The 19,362-nt window shown below is 44.4% G+C and overlaps 1 protein-coding gene across 11 annotated transcripts in view; it reads left to right on the top strand.

Moving 5' to 3' along the window:
* The first annotated feature begins 278 nt into the window (after positions 1–278).
* The window catches only part of tmco6 (transmembrane and coiled-coil domains 6), a 49,668-nt gene continuing 30,584 nt past the window's right edge, over positions 279–19,362 (top strand). For all 11 annotated transcript variants that reach the window (XR_005943843.1, XR_005943840.1, XR_005943841.1 and 8 more), the window contains exons 1-8: positions 279–459; positions 3,673–3,785; positions 3,918–4,027; positions 5,106–5,289; positions 5,709–5,813; positions 9,782–9,867; positions 16,962–17,078; positions 18,545–18,659. Coding sequence is in view for 7 of the 11 variants with exons in the window: in XM_041194075.1 (XP_041050009.1) it covers positions 369–459; positions 3,673–3,785; positions 3,918–4,027; positions 5,106–5,289; positions 5,709–5,813; positions 9,782–9,867; positions 16,962–17,078; positions 18,545–18,659 (921 nt within the window). In the remaining 4 variants the exon portion in view is untranslated. The remainder of the gene's footprint in view (positions 460–3,672; positions 3,786–3,917; positions 4,028–5,105; positions 5,290–5,708; positions 5,814–9,781; positions 9,868–16,961; positions 17,079–18,544; positions 18,660–19,362) is intronic.

Genomic DNA, 19,362 nt, shown 5'->3' with positions numbered 1-19,362 from the left:
CAATTCATTGATGGTGGAATGCTTTGCCATCCAAGGCATGACAGAATGCAAATCTTTTATTTTTCAAAGTCACTGTCTAAAACCTGTCCTAATACCAGCTCTTTTATTTAGCTGTACTCTGCAAAACTAATGGGGCCACTGTACTATGTTATAGGCGCTTTGCAAATGCAGTAGGTAACCGTCAGTAGCGGCACTGACCTGCAACGGAGCCTCCCGGGCTGCGGGTGGCGCTGTGCCAGGAGGGTCTGCGTCATCACTGCGCGACGATTAGAGAGCGACGGGAGCGGGAGGAAGGCGGCGCCGGTGGCCTGGCTCCGCGTTTGGTGTGAGTGTGAGGAGCGGGTTCGGGGCGCCCGGATAACGCGGACATGATCCGGGGGAGAGGAGCCGAGGTCCGGAGCCGAAACCGAGCGTGCGGCGTGGAGGAGATTAAAGCCAGGAGACGGCAGCAGGAGAGGGGTGAGGAGGAGGAGGAGGAGGCGGTGCCCGTGCCCGGGGAGTCACCAGCCGGACCCCCGCTCCCTCACTGAGTGGGGGGTGGGTGTCCTTCTCCCTGTGTAATGGGGGGAGGGGGTCTCGGTTCTCCCTGTGTGTTAGGAAGGGGTCTCGGTTCTCCCTGTGTGTTAGGAAGGGGTCTTGGTTCTCCCTGTGTGTTGGGAGGGGTCTCGGTTCTCCCTGTGTGTTGGGAGGGAGTCTCGGTTCTCCCTGTGTGTTGGGAGGGGGTCTGGGTTCTCCCTGTGTGTTGGGAGGGGGTCTGGGTTCTCCCTGTGTGTTGGGAGGGGGTCTGGGTTCTCCCTGTGTGTTGGGAGGGGGTCTGGGTTCTCCCTGTGTGTTGGGAGGGGGTCTGGGTTCTCCCTGTGTGTTGGGAGGGGGTCTCGGTTCTCCCTGTGTGTTGGGAGGGGGTCTCGGTTCTCCCTGTGTGTTGGGAGGGGGTCTCGGTTCTCCCTGTGTGTTGGGAGGGGTCTCGGTTCTCCCTGTGTGTTGGGAGGGGGTCTCGGTTCTCCCTGTGTGTTGGGAGGGGGTCTCGGTTCTCCCTGTGTGTTGGGAGGGGGTCTGGGGTTCTCCCTGTGTGTTGGGAGGGGGTCTCGGTTCTCCCTGTGTGTTGGGAGGGGGTCTCGGTTCTCCCTGTGTGTTGGGAGGGGGTCTCGGTTCTCCCTGTGTGTTGGGAGGGGGTCTCGGTTCTCCCTGTGTGTTGGGAGGGGGTCTGGGGTTCTCCCTGTGTGTTGGGAGGGGGTCTCGGTTCTCCCTGTGTGTTGGGAGGGGGTCTCGGTTCTCCCTGTGTGTTGGGAGGGGGTCTCGGTTCTCCCTGTGTGTTGGGAGGGGGTCTCGGTTCTCCCTGTGTGTTGGGAGGGGGTCTCGGTTCTCCCTGTGTGTTGGGAGGGGGTCTCGGTTCTCCCTGTGTGTTGGGAGGGGGTCTCGGTTCTCCCTGTGTGTTGGGAGGGGGTCTCGGTTCTCCCTGTGTGTTGGGAGGGGGTCTCGGTTCTCCCTGTGTGTTGGGAGGGGGTCTCGGTTCTCCCTGTGTGTTGGGAGGGGGTCTCGGTTCTCCCTGTGTGTTGGGAGGGGGTCTTTCTTTATATCCATTTGCTGAACTCACCGCAGGCTCCAGCAAAATAATATTACGGTTTTGGAACTTCTTGGTGATTGTCGCTCACTTGGTTTCAGGAGAGCTAAGCATTAAGGTTCTTATTTATCTCAATGGTGGGAGTGTTAAACGTCCACACAGTTTCTGTGAATCTGTTCTTGCTGAGGGCTATATTTACTCTCAGAATGTTGTCTGTTACATCAATGCAAAGGATTCCAAACTCCTCTCTACAAATCTGTGACTATCTTCCAGTTTCTTCATAATAACATCAGCAACAACTTGCATATTTGCAGCACCTTTAACATGGTATTGACCCAAGATGCTTCACAGGGACAATTATGAAACAATCTGGAACTCAGTGGCTTAAGGAGATATTGGGACAAGTGGCAAAATGTTTTGCCAAAAGATGAGATTCAAGGAGTGTCTTGAAGTAGGAAAGTGTAAGATAGAGAGCTTTAGACAGGGAATTCTCAGGGCCTGCTAGCCATGGCTGTCCATGCTAGAGATTAAACAATTGGTGCCAATGGGCTATTCAGTAAACTTTACTTCAATCCAGTTTGCCGTAGTGTGTAATACAATCCTTGTGGGATGCTCTTACCTCATCACTTTATCTGTTCCAATGTTACACCTTCACCTGTGATGAACTAAACCTATTTAGCGAAAAGCAATTAGTGAAGAGGAACCGGATGGAGCAGCCAGTTGGATGATGGCCTACTCAGCTGTTAAGATTCAAAGAACATGAAGGTTGATGGCTGTAAGGCTCCTGAAGTGACATGTATTTTAAGGAGTCTGCTCCTCCAAACTCTTCCATCCTAGCAGCTTGTTACATTTTGAAGAACCTCAAGATTATTATTCCAAACTCGTATTGCAATATCTTGAATGAATTTCAGTGTAGGCGCGATGCCAGGTACATAGGCCATACATCCCAATGCTTGACTGATTGAATCAAACAACATTCGTTCAAGCCCGTACTTGAAAAACCTATAACAAAATATCTGCATTTAGTTGTGTTTCAGTGGTCTTGCAGCACTCGCTGAACAATCCTGAGTGCGCATATAGCTACACTAAAAACCTATTTAAGATAATCAGTCGTGCCCATAAGATGGCTCATTCGTGCTTGCCTGAAGCAATTTGCATTCTTATGCAAGGACCCGTTCTCTGCCAACAAAAGAAAAATGTTCAATTGCTGTGCCTTTTTGGAATTATGTGGAGGCTTGAGGAGCCAGTAGTTCCCTGCTGTTTTTCCATGGCAATGCCTCGGCAAAATAGAGTTGATTTGCCAACCAATCAGCACCCTTTTCTCCTATAGTGATCTTTTGAAATTTGGCATTCTTGCATTTGTCCTGATGAGTGCCAGACGAAACGCTTAGGCATCATGTCTCTGTTTTCAGCAAGAGTTCTTGAGGTTTTTATCATATCTGCTCTACAAAGAGAAGACTGAGGGATGAGGTTAGAAGTCTAGTTAGGCTTTAGGAAAAGGTTTATAGGGTAGACGCAGGGAAGATGTTTTCACTTTTGAGTGAGACCAAGACATAAATGAAAAATAGTTGCTAATAAATCCAATAGGGAGTTGAGGAGAATCGTCTTTACCCAGAGCACAGCTTGAATGTGGAAGTTGCTACCCTAGTAGTTGAGGTGAATCGTATAGATGGATTTATGGGGAAGCTCAACAAGTACATGAAGGACAACTGGATAGGTTAAGTTAAAGATTAAATGAAGTAAATGGAATAGGAGACTCGTGTGGATCACGAACATCATCGTTGGGCTGAATGGCCTGTTTCTGTGTTGTAAGTGCTATGTGTAAATTGATCTTTCACTTAATTTCTATTTGCGTTTTGTTCCTACATTCTTCTTGTACTTTGAAGTTATCATCTTTTATCTTATCTCTACTACTTAAGCACAATACATGATGTTTGTTAGCACAGTGCAAATGCTTCCCCTTGTGTTGGTGCCATTTAAGTTAAATAAACTTGCATAATTACTCTGCAAGCTTTTAACGTGACCCCAGATTACTGTTTTACTAAATTTCTTGCTAAGCTCCTTCATAGCGCGTGACTTTAAATTATTTGGAATTTCCCTTCTATGTACAGCTCTGCGGAAAGCACGCAAGGAAAAGCAGCTGGTTAGCAAAAGATTGCCAAGGGGTCTGCAGGGCGATGGAGAGGAAATGGAGATCAGAGAGACGTCGGTGACAAAGGAGGAGGTGAGACAATCAGTCCTGGTGTGTATCTAGCCTTGTCCCTGAGAAACATTTTGAGAGCGCTTTTAATTTGAAAGTGTAGCTTGCTCACTAACATGTCCAATCTGACTTGTCTTGTATGCCTAATTTCCACAGGTTTTGCAGCTTTTCCAGAGGATTCAGCGTGGATCGGATGATCGTCTCGCTGCTTTACGCTCTCTACGTCAAATGCTCCAACTGAAGGAGACACAGCAGATGTTTGTCAGGTACTGGCAGTCAAATGGCATTTTTGCTTTCACTGACAGTCCACTCAGATGCAGGGTCGCCTAACTACAATTTCTTCATCTATCTCCTGGCCCCTTTTTCAGTTTGTTCTCTCTTGATGAGGGCAAGGCCATATTTATTGCCCAGCCAATTTAGGTTGAGAAGGGCTGGTGAGCAGTCATCTTCGTACAACTGAGCGTTTTTACTGGGGTAATCAGGTAATCTTGAGCCAGCCACAGAGTGTGGGACCAGCCCAGGATCTTAAGGCAGCCAAATGCACTGAGTTTGCGTGCTTTCAATTTAATTCTGAGTGGGTGGATAGCTCTTTCAAAGAGTTGATACGAGTATGACTGGCTGATTAGCCACTTTCTGTGCTCTAGCATTCTAGGATACAAATTTTTCCAGTTTCATTCATGTTTTTAAATCCTTTCAGGGTATCATCTCTCCCCTAACTCCATCCTCATACAACACTCAGATCTCTTCACTCCTCCAATTCTAGCCTCTTTGGATGTTTGCTCTGCGCTACTTGTTGGCAGCCATGCCTAAGCCCTAAATTTTTGTCCCTTCCCTCTGTATCTCTCTCCTCTTTTAAGATGCTCCTTAAAACAAACATCTTTGATTAAGCTTTTGTGGCTCAGTGTTAGATTGTGTTTGATAATCACTTCTGTGAAGTGTTTTGGGACTTTTTACTACATTAAAACACTCCAGAAGTGTAAGTTGTTATTGATGGGCTCAGAGCGCAAAACTCTTCCTTAAATAGCACAAATTAGCACCAAACTGTTATTCATGGTCTGAGGCTACTGGCTGCCCAGTGGAATAATCTGCTTCTTGTTGAGTGGGCCCTCTTGTGAAATTGGAAAAAGCTGTATTTTGCAACTGTTCCTGGCCTGTGATATGTGCGATAATTAAACTGGATCGTTGAAATGGGAAAGAATTCAACTCCTTTAATACGTGTATCCTACACCTGGTGGGTACCTCATCCACATAGAAAATTGGAGCAACTGTACGGTCTATTAACCTGATAAACCAAAGGTTCTCTGAAAGTGGAAAACTCCCATGTTGTTTTCTGCCCCTATGTAGGTTTGAAAACAGTATCCATGTCCTCATCAGCCTCTTCACCAGCAACCTGGCATCAGTTCAGCTTGAGGCCACACGGTGTTTGCTTGAACTTTCCCATTCCGATGACCAAAGCATCTCACTTGTCTGTTTGCCAGCAACACCCTACCTCCTGACGTACCTCTCGGGCCAGAGTGCAAAGTTCACGGTGAGCAATTGATTGCAGAACGCTGTTTACGATATTTTCAGATGTCAGCAGTGGCTCAGTGGGTACTGCTTTTGTCTCTGAATCAGAATGTGGCAGGTTCAAGTCCCACTCCAGAGCATGAATTGAGGTGCTGAATGACCTACTCCTTATGTTCTCTATGTTGGTTCTCACAATACCTCCTGAACATCCCAACCTGGGTACATCTAACCTGATACTTCATGGTCTGGTATGTGACCAGTGCATGAACTGGGCACCCTGGCTCAGTATCATACTGAGAATTAAATTTGCCAAGTAATCCATCGGAGAGCCTGAGGCGGAATTCATTATTGGTCTATGAGCTGATGTTTGAAAAGTATATTGGTGCTGATAATTCTCTGATTAAAAAGTAATTATTTTTTGTTGGAAACACTCTGCTGCAGGAGCTGTGTCTGTACATTCTTGGGAACCTGGCAGCGGAGAATGAAGCTGTTCGGAATCAACTTCTGGTACAAGGTGTGATCCAAGCTCTGGCGATCTGTTTACAGGTGAGATATTCTCATTAGCATAACTGCAAATGAAACTATTAATTTATTCAGTACTGCATTATGGAAATATTTAGCCATGTATTTACAGACTCGGGCAAGGGAGGGAGCTGATAGACCATCTGATTTTAGTCTCTTTGGGGCTGGCCATCTTGTGAGCCCTGTGCCTGACAGACACTGCATTGTATATTTTTCTGTATATTTTCATTGACTCTGTTGTCTTCTGGTCAGTGAATTCCGCCCAGACTGCATTGCTTTCCTTTCTGGTCAACTATCCATTTATGAGTAGAGTTCAGACAGGGAGCCCAGTTTTCACGGATGGTTTCCCCCATGCGGAGAGGTTTGGAAACTATTACATTGGGCTGTCACCACAGTAGTGCCATTAAAAAGAAAGCAAGGGACTTTATTTCGATAGCACTTTTCACAATCTCAGGATGTCCCAAAGTGCTTTACTGCCAAATAAGTGCTTTTTGAAGTGTAGCCACTGTTGTAATGTAGGAAACACGGCAGCCAATTTGAGCATGGCAAGCTCCCACATACAGCAATGTGATAATGACCTAGATAATCTGTTTCTTAGCAATAATTGAAGAATAAACATTGGCCAGGACCACTTCCCCATCGAAATACTGCTGTGGGAGCTTTTATGCTCACTTGAAAGGGAAAACTAGGCTTCGGTTTAATGTTTCATCCAAAAAACAGCACCTACAACCGTGCACCACTTCCTGGGCACCGCACTGAGAGTGTCAGCCTAGATTTTGTGCTCAAGCCTCTGGAGTGGGACTTGAAACCATAACCAAGTTGAGAATGTTGCCAACTGAGCAGCTGACAACACCTGTTTTCTGGTTAAACGAGTAACAAGGGGATCTGTACCCTGCAGAATGGGTCTCTATTGGATTTATACACTCATTTGATAGTAGTCGTGCCACTGAGCTATTGATTGATTGGTTGTGGGTTCAAGCCTTTACAATGGTCTCATGCATCGTTTAGGCTGACACTACATGCGGCACTGATCCATGTTCCCTCTAAGCTGTGTGGCCATGCAGTAGTGCAAAAGTTTCCACTTAGGCCATGTACAAGTCAGACCCTTTAAGTTACCATGCAAAAAATTTTAAAGGGCCATCATTTAATAAATTGCTCATGCACTATGAAAAGTTTGGAGGGTGCATTGTACTGATAGAATGCTGCACTGTCAGAGGTGTTGCCTTTTCTGGTTGGCTGAGTACTAAAAGGGATCGAATTGCAGTGAAATGTTAAACTGAAACCCCAGCTGTCCATTCATCATGGATGTAAAAGATCCCATGTGACTATTTAAGGAGAGTTCTCCAGATGTTCTGGCCAAAGTTGTACCCTAAACTGACATGACGCAAAGTATATTTCTTTCATTTGTTGTTTGTGCACAACTTGGCTCCTGTGAGGTTGAGTGGCAAGATGCTGGCTAGACCAGCATTTATTGTTCATCTCTAATTACGCTTGGGAAGGTGATAGTGAGCTTCTTGAATCGCTTAGTCCATACCCACATTGCTGTTAGGGAGGGAGTTCCTGGATTTTGACCCAGTGACAGTAAAGGAACAGTGATATAGTTCCAAGTCAGATGATGTATGACTTGGAGGGGAACCTGCAGGTGGTGGTGTTCCCATGCATCTGCTGCCCTTGCGTTCTAGGTGGTAGAGATCATGGGTTTGGAAGGTGTTGTTGAAGGAGCATTTGCCCCACTCTTATCTCATTTTGCCTTGCTCCATCATGCCTTTTTGCCATTTCTAATCTCTTCTAACTTCCATTTTGATGTTCTTCTCCCCTCCCTCCCTTCCCCGCCTCTGTATTTGTGTAAAACCTATTACCTCTAACGTTTTTCATTGATTATATTTTAAAAGTACTTCAATGACTGTAAGGCACTTTTGGACATCCCAAGGTCGTAATCTGGGTAGTTTAGTTGTGAGATCAAAAGGAGATTTGCATTGTGTTATTGAGAGGAAGGTCCCAGATGTTAACACCCAGGGACAATGAGAGCTAATTCCACAATCAAAAGACCCTTAGTCTCCTAAAACCCAGAATGGTGTTATCGGCATTGAGTGATAAATAGTTGTGCTGGAATCTGTCCCTTTGTTTCTAAGATGAAAAGCAGTGGTAATTGGAGATAGCCGATTATTATTTCTGGGAAAACTCAGCAGGTTTGACGGCATCTGTGGAGAGAAAGACAGAGTTAACGTTTCGAGTCTGTGTAACTCTTCTTTAGAGCTCTGTCTTCCTCTCCACAGATGCTGTCAGACCTGTTGAGTTCTTCCAGCATTTTTTGCTTTTGTTTCAGATTTCCAGCATCCACGGTATTTTGCCTTTATGATTATTTTTTCTACTTGGGTACAGAGCTAGTGTGTTTCCCATTGCCATGGAGAGGAGGGTGGAGGAACCCATTTTCAGATCACTGTAACGCCTGCTGCCCACCAGAAATGCGACAGGAACAGATGCACGTGTGCACTCAGCCCGCACTGCAGCTGCCGAGTCATGCACAACTGATTCTGACGTCTTTCTGCCAGTGGCAGGTGCTGACTATGTTATGGCAAATCCCAACTACTGCACAACCTGGCTAGCTCATTTGATAGTTAATTGGCTTCCTAGTCCCAGAGTTATGGGCTGCAGCCCCCCATTAGGCAATGATTTTCTTTTATTTAAATTTTTTCTCTGGTGAATTGTGGTGAATAAAGGCCTTTGCCGCAAGTACAAGAATCATAAAAAGTGTACTTGGACTTCCCGGGAAAACCCAGTTACCGAAGAATACATTTGTTTGTAGAAAATGGTAAACAATAAATAATGCAAGATGGAGTAAGCTAATAAATTTTGATGCTTCTCAGTCTTTTTAACATCATCTGCAAAAAATTCTTATTAAAAAAGCAATACCCCGATGTATTTCTGATGAGAATTTTAATAATGACTTGCAAATGAACAGAACATTTTAGGGGACAGCCAATCCTAATATTCTGTTTTAATTTACTTCTTAATACCAGGTTCCAGTTTGTATCTCGAAACATGATTTAGGCTCTCTGTCTAGTTGCAAATGATAAAATGAGATATAAGACACAAAAGCATTTCTCACTCTTTGCAGCTGAATTATCTCTGCACGTATGCAAGGAGTGCTTCCTTGGTGTTGTGGCACAAATAAGCACAGCCTTCTGTGGTCATGTTACAGGCTTCCCTATAAACCTACAGCTATCACGTACAGAGGTGGGGTTGCAGTTTTGGTCTTGACTGATCTACAGCCAGCTAAGATGGGGAGAGCAGGAGATCGATGTTAGCCAGGCCTTCACCTTAAGCAGAGAAAATGTCGACTCTGTTGTTCACCAAGTGGAATGCAGGTGGGAGCTTGCAATCAGAGTTTGAAAATCTAGATTGTAAGGAGTTAAAGCAAGGCTACAAGGTTCACCTAGTGGAAACTAGAGGGAGAATCCCCAGGAACAGGGAAAGGAAAAGAACAGAAGTAAACCCTTAGGAGCTGCAAAACATTTTGGAGTGGGTCCAGGACAGTGAATGTCTACTTAAGAGACCAAGTGACGTAACAAAATTGGTGTTTCCGGTTGTCATTAAAAGTAGAAAGGGACAAGTTTTGTTCTGTTTAAAGTGTAAGTTGCCTATGAAAAGTTAATACTGTTTAAGTTATAGTGTTTCATGTTTAGTCATTGATACAATAAAAGTTTTAAAATGTAAAATGTCATCCCTTCAGCTAATAACCGTGAATTTCTGTTTAAACTGTTATGGGTCTTTCCGGGTCCATATAAATGCAAGTGCTTTTTCCTCCTTTAATCCTGCCTGCCCCGGTGTTTCACTCATCCTTCAAAATACTCTTTAAAACTTAATGTCTGACTGCACTTTCCTTTCTGTCTTAACCTCAAGCTTTGATTGCCAGGTAGCTTGGGCCATTTCTTCTAAGAGCCAGTATGAAAATGTAATGCGTTCCTAAAGCAGTTGTCTGTCTCTTTCAGTCACCTCATGGAGCTGTGGTGGAGGCCGCAGCCTATTCACTGTCCCAAATGCTGCAGGCCAAGGAAGCAGGAGAGAAGATCATCCCGTAAGTTAGCACCCAGCCAGGTCTGTATGTATCTGGGCCCACAATGAATGTATGTCTCTTCAGAAAACTCCAGTAGAGTGATGTAATATTTACAGCACATAACCAGGCCGTTCAGCCCAACTGATCTCTACTGGTGTGTTTGTTCCGCATGAACCTCCTCCCACCTTGCTTCATCTATCCTTATTGACATAATCCTTTCTTTACTTATCCAGTTTCCCTTTACATACATCAACCATTCAGCCTTTCTCCAGCTGCCATTGCCAGATGATATCAAATGCAGAGCATTTTGGAATAATTCTTGTTATCCTGAAAACCCGTTAGTGATTAGGGCGATAACTCTACACCAGGTCTCCAACTCAGAATTCTGTAACCAATCTCTTCACTTCCGAACATTGTCGTCTCCTGCAACATAAAGTTCTCGTTTATGTTTCAGTTTACCAGCATGCATTATCTTTTCTTACTCATTTGTGCCACTGCACTGGTTTCTAATTTGTTCCAATAACATTAAATCTTGTTCTTCAATGTGGAAGCAACTGCCCATTGCACAGTATGATGAGGTTGATAGGCTCGAAAGGTTGATCGGCAAAATAAGGGCTTCTAGAGTTGGGGGTAATATATTAACATGGATAGAGGATTGGTTAACAGAAAGAAACAGAGTGGGCATAAATAGAGCTTTCTCAGGTTGGCAAACAGTGAACAGTGCACACAGTATTCCAGACATGGTCTCCGCAAAACCCTGTGCAATTGGAGCAGAACTTCTTTATTCTTGTACTCCAATCCCCTCGCAATAAAGGCCAACATGTCATCCCTAATTGATCCACAAGGATCAGTGCTGGGGCCTTGGCTATTGACAATCTATATTAATGACTTAGATAAAGAGGTAGAGACTAATATATCTAAGTTTGCTGATGATATCAAGCTAATTGGGAGGGTAAGCTGTGGGGAGGTCACGGAGAGGCTGCAAAGAGATATAGGCCGGTTAAGTGAGTGGGCAACAAGATGGCAGATGGAGTTTAATGAAGGGAAGTGTGAAGTTATCCACTTTGTTTGTAAAAATAGAAAACCAGAATATTTTTTAAAAGGTGAGAAATTTGTAAGTGTTAATGTTCAAAGAGACTTCAAAGTTAGCATGCAGGTGCAGCAAGCAATAAAGAATAAAGAAGTCTTGCTCCAGCTGCACAGGGTTTTGGGGAGACCACGTCTGGAATACTGTGTGCAGTTTTGGTCTCCACATTTAGGAAAGGATATACTTGCATTGGAGATGGTACAGCGAAGGTTCGCCAAATTGGTCCCTGAAATGAGGGTTGTCCCATGATAGGCTGAGTAAATTGGACTTATATTCTCTGGAATTTAGAAGAATGAGAGGTGATCTCATTGAAACCTACAAAGTTTTGAAGACATTTGATAGGGTAGATGCTGAGAGATTGTTTCTGCTGGTCGGGGAGTCTAAAATGCTGCCCAGTCTCAGGATAAGGGGCCAATCATTTAGGACTGAGGTAAGGAAAAATTACTTCACTCAATGTGTTGTGAACCTTTGGAATTCTCTACCCCAGAGGGTTGTGGATGCTCCATCGTTGAATACATTTAAGGCTGGGATAGACAAATTTTTTGGGGTGTCGGAGAATTAAGGGATGTGGGGAACAGGCAGGAAAATGGAGTTGAAGCCCAAGATCAGCCACAATCGTATTGACTGATAGAGCAGGCTTGACGGGCTATATGGCCTCCTCCTCCTATTTCTTATGTTCTGAATGTATATCATATTATAACATTCAATCAGCACAAAGGAAACTGGAGCTTAAATTCAGTAGATAAAGCAGAAAGGGAGAAGCATCTTGAAAGCAATAGAAGCTAGGAATGTAGATTGAGTTGATTCAGGGCAGTCCAATACCCTACGTCGGAATGTGACTGCAGATATTTACATTCGATAATCTGGCATCTTTTTATTTCTTATTATCAACCCCACTTTGAGTAATTGAAGCGAATAGCGTGAATGCATTTAAGGGGAAACTAGAAAGCACCATGTGAGGGAGTAAGGAATTGAAGGAAATGCTCGTAGGTTGAAGTGAAGAGGGGTGGGAAGAGACTTGTATGGAGCATAGACATCACCGTGGACCAGTTGAGCTCAATAACCTGATTCTATCCTGGACATACTCTGTTTTAAAAAAAAATTGTCTGTAGTTTATTAGGAATACTTCTTTTCATGGGATGTGGGTGTCGCTGGCTGGGCCAGCATTTATTGCCTGTCATTAATTGCCCTTGAGAAGGTGGTGGTGAGCTTTCTTCTTGAACCGCTGCAGTGGTGTAGGTACACCCACAGTGCTGTTAGGGAGGGAGTTCCAGCGACAGTGAAAGGATGGTGATATATTTCCTAGTCAGGATGTTGTGTCGGGGTGTTCCCATGCCCCTGCTGCCCTTGCCATTCCAGGTTGCCGGTATGGAAGGTGCTGTCGAAGGTGCTTGGGTGAGTTGCTGCTGTGCATCTTGCAGCTGGTACATGTTGCTGCCACTGTGCGTTGGTGGTGGAGGGAATGAATGTTGAAGGTGGTAGATCTGGTGCTAATCAAGTGGGCTGTTTTGTCCTGGATACTGCCAAGCTTCTAGAGCATTGTTAGAGCTGCATTCATCCAGGCAAGTGGAGAGTATTCCATCATACTGTACAATGTCTTTACACTGACTCAAAGTCTCTGTTCACCTGCAGTGCCTGCTTCCAGAAATCGGCTCTGCACATTGACCTCTGGTGTGAACTGAAGTCTAACAGAAAAACAGAGCTAAAGTTAACTGTAAAGAAGAGTCATACGGACTCGAAATGTTAACTTTGTTTCTCTCTCCACAGATGCTGTCAGACCTGTTGAGTTTTTCCAGCATTTTGCTGTTTTTATTTCAGATTTCCAGCATCCGCACTGCTTTGATTTTATTTTTGAGCTAAAGTCAAACTTGACATGGAGGGTGTAGCATGGTCCCCAAAACTTTCCAGCGCTGGGACTTTCTCCATCTCATGTGGGTCTGATATAGGCTAATCGATGACATTGATTGCTATGATTAATCAATTCTATTAGCATCTCGTGCAGCTACCAGGGTGGTAGAAATCGTTCTAGATAGACCTTGGTCATTTTTCACCTAGATTTTTAAAATTCATTCATATGATATGGGTGTCACTGGCTAGGCCAGCATTTATCACCCATCCCTAATTGCCCTTGAGAAGCTGGTGGTGAGCTGCCTTCTTGAATCACTGCAGTCTCTGTGGTGTAGGTACACCAACAATGCTGTTGGAGAACAAGTTCCAGGATTTTGACCCAGCAACAGTGAAGGAACGACAATATATTTCCAAGTCGGGATGGCGAGTGGCTTGGAGGGGAACTTGCAGGTGGTGGAGTTCAAATGTGCCCACTGTTCTTGCCCTTCTAGATGGTAGAGGTTGTGGGTTTGGAAGGTGCGATCAAAAGAACCTTGGCAAGATCCTGCCGTGCACAGTAGATCCAGTAGATGGTGCACTGCTGCCACAGTTTGTCTGAGGTGGGAGGGATGAATATTTGCGGATGTGGTGCCAATCAAGCAGGCTGTTTTGTCCTATATGGTATTGAGCTTCTTGAGTGTTGTTTGAACTGCACTCATCCAGGCAAATGGAAAGTATTCTATCACTCCCATGACTTGTGCCTTGTCCTTGGCTGTCCTTGGACAAATTTTGGGGAGTCAGGAGGTCAGTTATTCGCCACAGAATTCCTAGCTTTTGACCTGCTCTTATAGCCACAGTATTTATATAGCTAGTCCAGTTCATGTTGATAGTGGGGATTCAGTGATGGTAATGCTATTAAATGTCATGGGGCAGTGGTTAAATTCTCTCTTGTTGCAGATGGTCATTGCCTGGCACTTGTGTGGTGTGAATGTTTCTTGCCACTTGTCAGTCCAAGCCTGGATTCGGTCCGGGTTTTGCTGCATTTGGACATGGACTGCTTCAATGTCTGAGGAGTCACGAATGGTGGGGAACTTTGTGCAATCATCAGCAATCATCCCCACTTCTGACTTTGTTTTTTTCATAATTCGTTCATGGGATGTGGGTCTTGCTGGCTAAGCCAGCATTTATTGCCTGTTCCTAATTGCCCTCGTTCAGAGGGCATTTTTAAGAGCCGATCACGTTGCTGTGGTTGGGAGCCTGGAGTCACATGTAGGCCAGACCAGGTCAGGGTGGCAGATTTCCTTCCCTAAAGGACATTAGTGAACCATGTGGGTTTTCACAGCAATCGGCAACAGTTTCAGGGTCATCATTAGACTTTTAATTCATTTTTTTTATTATTTCACCATCTGCTGTGGTGGGATTTGAACCCAGGTCTCCAGGGCATTACCCTGGCTCTCTGCAATACGAGCCCAGTGACAATATCACAATGCCACCACACCCCACAATGGAAGGAATATCGTTGATGAAGCAGCTGACGATGGTTGGGCCGCGGACACTACCCTTAGGAACTCCTGCAGTGATGTCCTGGAGCTGAGATGCCTGACCTCCAACAGCCACAACCATCTTCCTTTGTGCTAGGCATGACTCCAACCAGCAGAGTTTTCCCCCTTATTCCCATAGACTCCAGTTTTGCTAGGGCTCCTTGATGCCACACTCGGTCAAATGCTGCCTTGATATCAAGGACAGTCACTCTCACCTCACCTCGCCTCTGGAGTTCAGCTCTTTCGTTCATATTTAGACCAAGGCTGTTAATGAGGTCAGGAGCTGAGTGGCCCTGGTGGAACCCAAACTGAGTATCAGTGAGCAGGTTATTGGTTAACAAGTGCCATTTGATAGCACTATTGATGACCCCTTCCATTACTGAGGGACCGCTGCCAATATTCAGATGAGATGTTGAACCTCTTGGAGATGGCACAAGGAGACTACCCCTGCCCCCTTAATATTCTCAGTGGTGGAGAGCTTTGGGAACAATAGGTCCAGAGGCATCCATCACACGTCATGTTTGGTTTTAGCTCACATTAGGGAGCAAAGGCCAGAAAGGGCATTGCAGGAGAGCAAAGGCAATGAATAAGTGTAAAGTCATTGTATAATGTCCCTTACTGACGGAGGACACTCATTTGCATATTACATGTGATGTAATCTTACATTGTCAGTAATATTTTTTGAAGAAGGGAAAGTAGTTCTCCCTAGTTTCCTGTTCATTATTTATATTGTGGTGGCTTCTCAGAATCGATCACAGGAGACTCAGATACAGGTTAACGATCATTTTATTCAAGTGAACACAAGGAGAGTCTGTCTTAAACTAGCTAAAAACAGAACTCTACCGATTACAGGAAAACCATCTGTTTTTACACAGTTAGCCTCTCACATATTGCGTTATTTTCACATTCCAATCTTGTCAGTACATAATTACATAATAAGCAGATGTTCCCTGTCTCAAGTTTCTCCAATCTTTTCCTTACCCAAGCAAGGCCTCTTTATCTCGTTCTAACCTAGTACTGTTTGCCTTTACCTTATCTGTTTATCTTCATTTCTCCTCCCCCCCCCCCACCTTATGTCTCCTCGCTAGTTAATCCCCTGTGATCTCCAAGATCTTTCTGGAGAATTCTGGTATGTAATATCGGCCTTATGGTGTACAGGGTTTGGCTGGAGAATTTTGACCTTTGGTTTTTACTAATAGAGGTCCCTGTTTAACTCGTACAGTTTATCCCTCAAGCAAGATTATTAAGACAGATGATTTTCCCAAAATCTCTATGGGGATTTACTGTGCCCAAATTGGTTGCTGTGTTTCCTACATTATAGTAGTGACTACACTTCAAATAAAAAAACTGCTTCATTGGCTGTAATGTCCTGAGGTCATGAAGAGTTCCACATAAGCACAGGTTGTTTAATTGTTACCTTTTAACCTTCAATTCTGTTGAAGGATACATTGCAGAAACATGAATGGGTCTTTTCTCTACACATACTGACTGAGCTGGTGTGAATTTTTCAGCTTTTTCTCTTTTTATTTCAGGTTTTTGAGTATTTTCAGTTTCTATTGCACAGGAGGAGTTCTGGTCATTTAGCTGCTGTGCTGATTTCCTGTCACTAGAGGGTGATAGTGCACTTTGTGAATGACATTGAAGTTCCGGCAGCATAGTAGTAAAAGCTGGAACCAAAAGCAGGCTACTTGTTTTTGTTGGTTAATAAAGGCTGTAGCCTGCATTGAAAGGGAGGAATGGTAAAGACACTGATTAACATTTTGGGTATAACCCACCAGTACTGTCGAAGGATGTCACTATAAACCTTTCACCTGTTCAGTACCTTGCCTCTGAATCGTAAAGTTGCACCTTCAACTTCCACTTCAGAGACTTGAGCACAAAATCTCGGCTAAAATTTCAGTGCAGTGCTGAGGAATTGCTGTACTGTTGGAGGTGCTGTCCCACAGATGAGTCTTAAACTGCTCTCTCTGGGTGTAGAAGGTCGCATGACCGTTATTTCAAAGAACATCTGGGGATTTCTCCCCAGTGTCCTGGCCTAATATTTATCTCTCAGCCAACATAATTAAGACAGATTATTTGATCATTTATTAGATAGCTCTTTGTGGGAGTTTGCTATGTGCAAATTGGCTGCTGCATCTCCCACATTACAACAGCACCCTTCAGAAGTACAGGTCAAGTATCCTTTATCCAAAAACTGCACTTTTTTTGAACCTCATTTGACCTTTAGCATGAAGCCTAGTTGTCCGTCTGCACTGTTTACCTTTACGATTTTTGTGATGAACATGTCAAAAAGAAACTTATTACAGGTATCCTGCATTATTCAGTGATGCATCTTATTTTTATAGCCGATTTATTTACTTGAGACTATAGCTAGCTTAGGGTATTGTCGGGTAAGTTTATATGCGGTACCTGAAAAACAAAATAATGTGAAATCCAAAATGCATTTGCCCCTGAGGGTTTTGGATAAACGATACTTGACCTGTTCTTCATTGGCTGTAAAGTGCTTTATGACTTCCTGAGGTCATCAAAGGCATTATGTGAAGGCAAGCTCGTTCTGTTAGATGCTGTCCCGGTAACTGAATTTCTAGAATTCCATGGTTTTAGCATTCACTGTCTCCTTTTCCTTCTGTTGCTAACATATATATTTGTTTTCCTGGCAGTTCTGTTCTGGAAGCAAACCTGACTCCACACTTGATCCGTTTGTTGGACCTGGATTGTGAATTTGGGATGCAGACAGCTGTGGAATGTGCCTGGTGCCTGCATTACATCGTGAGTAGGTAAAAAGCCAGTAGTCATTTCAACTTTTTTTTAAATTCATTCATGGGATGTGGGCATTGCTGGCTAGGCCAGCATTTCTTGCCTAGCCCTAATTGCCCTTGAGAAGGTGGTGGTGAGCTGCCTTCTTGAACCGCTGCAGTCTATGTGGTGTAGGTGGGGGATTCAGAGTTGGTAATGCCATTGAATGTCAAGGGGTGGTAGTTCAATTCTCTCTAGTTGGAGATGGTCATTGCCTGGCACTTGTGTGGCACAAATGTTACTTGCCACTTGTCAGCCCAAGCCTGGATATTGTCCAGGTCTTGCTGCATTTGGACATAGACTGCTTCAGTATCTGAGGAGTCGCAAATGGTGCTGAACATTGTACAATCATCAGCGAACATCCGCATGATGGAAGGAAGGTCATTATTGAGGCAGCTGAAGATGTTTGGGCCTAGGACACTACCCTGAGGAACTCCTGCAGTGATGTCCTGGGAGTGAGATGATTGACCTCCAACAACCACATTCATCTTTCTTTGTATTAGTTATGACTCCAACCACATGGCTCCAGCTCACCATTTTCTGCACATGGAGCCAAAATACTTCAGTTCTTTCATCATAACTATGCCCTTCCATCTTTGGTACCATAATGAATTTATGCAACAGCTTTTCCGGTGTCATGTCTATTATATGACACCAAAACTGCCCACGCTACTCTAATTGTCTGTTATGCAAAAAAACACATCATTGCTGTCCACATTCAGTGTTCCCCATGTAAGACTCAGATTCTCATTTGCTTTTCCTGCCTTAAATCCTGCTTTTAAAGGTCCTTGTGCCCATGGCCTTGGTACAAGTGTGCCCAGGCCAGGTGGATAGGTAATCTGAAATGACTATCTTCTCTAGGGTTGAGGACCATTCGAGGTCTGAAGTGATGAGTGGAGCAGTGATTCCTGCACTGCACTAAACCTGAATTGTAAATAATGGCCTTTAAACTAATTGATGATCAAAACCAGTCCCTGTTGCTTTGACGGTTTGGCCTTTATCTGTTGTCCCCTCTAACCCTTTCTGCTTTGGGCAATTCTGTACGGTTGCATTCATACTATGGGTTTAGCCCTGGGATCAACACGGAACTTCAGGTGCAAAGATGTAAAAGTGGCTGCAAAGCCAAGTTGAGCAAGGCTTCGTCAGCCAAGACAGTTTCTTCTCTTCCCTTGTGTTTGAGCATAATTACTTCAATTGTACCCTGGGTGTACGGTTGAAGAGGTTCCTCCCAACTACATAAAACCAGTTCTACTGAAAGGCCACATCATAGGCATTAATCTGTGTTTTCCCCTTGAGGCATTGATCACCCTGTCCACTCTCTGTATCTTTACTGTCCAGTTACCCATTCATACTCTGCACTTCTGAGAACTGGGGTTCACTTTACCTTGTCTGTAAGGAAAACCTGGGAGGGTCAGTTGATCAAAACAATCTGTTATCTCTCTTGCAGTGGTGTAAACAGTGAGTGCATGATCTCCCAGGGCCTCATACGCCAAGCTGTAATACTGCTGATTGCACTGGGCAGAGCCGTTGGTTCAGGCACAACAACAGATGGCATGGAATTGGTAAGTAGAGCTGGGAGTTCATTAATTTATCCCCTCATGCCCATTGTCAGTGGCTGTTCAGTGTGGGAGAAGGTCCATGTACAATAGAAAGAATAAAGGAAAGACTCAAATTTATGTTGTGTATTTCACAGCCTCCCAAAACAGCCAGTGAAAAGCTGTTGTTTTTTTTCCCTGAAGTATAGTCACAGTGTAATGGCTCAGTTGAGAGTACTCTTGCCGCTGGATCAGAAGGTTGTGGGCTCAAGTCCCATTCCAGGACTTGAACCCAAAAATCAAGATTGACACTCCAGTACAATACTGAGGTGGCTTCATTTAGATAAGACGTTAAACCGAGGTCTCGTCTTCTCTCTCAGTTGGACGTCAAAGGTACCACGGCCTCTTATTTCATGAAGTGCAGGGACTGCTACATTTCCTATATTGCAACAATGACTACATTTCAAAGGTGCTTAATTGGCTGTCATGTGTTTTGGATGTCTGGTAGTCGTGTAAAATGCTACGTCATTGCAAGTCTGTCTTTCACAGTTGTAATTTGGAGAAGCACAGCAACAGATTTGCTCAGGGCAAGCTTCCACAAGCAAAAGTGTGATAATAACCAGATCATCTCTTTTGATATTGGTTGAAGGATAAATATTTATCAGGACACAGCGGGGAGAACTCCTCTGCTCTTATTTGAAATTATACCCAGCTTTCATATCCACCGGAG

This window comes from Carcharodon carcharias, chromosome 8, assembly GCF_017639515.1.
Source record: "Carcharodon carcharias isolate sCarCar2 chromosome 8, sCarCar2.pri, whole genome shotgun sequence".
Taxonomy (NCBI): domain Eukaryota; kingdom Metazoa; phylum Chordata; class Chondrichthyes; order Lamniformes; family Lamnidae; genus Carcharodon; species Carcharodon carcharias.
Note: the sequence above shows the minus strand (reverse complement) of the source record. Positions and strands in the feature narration are given on the sequence as shown.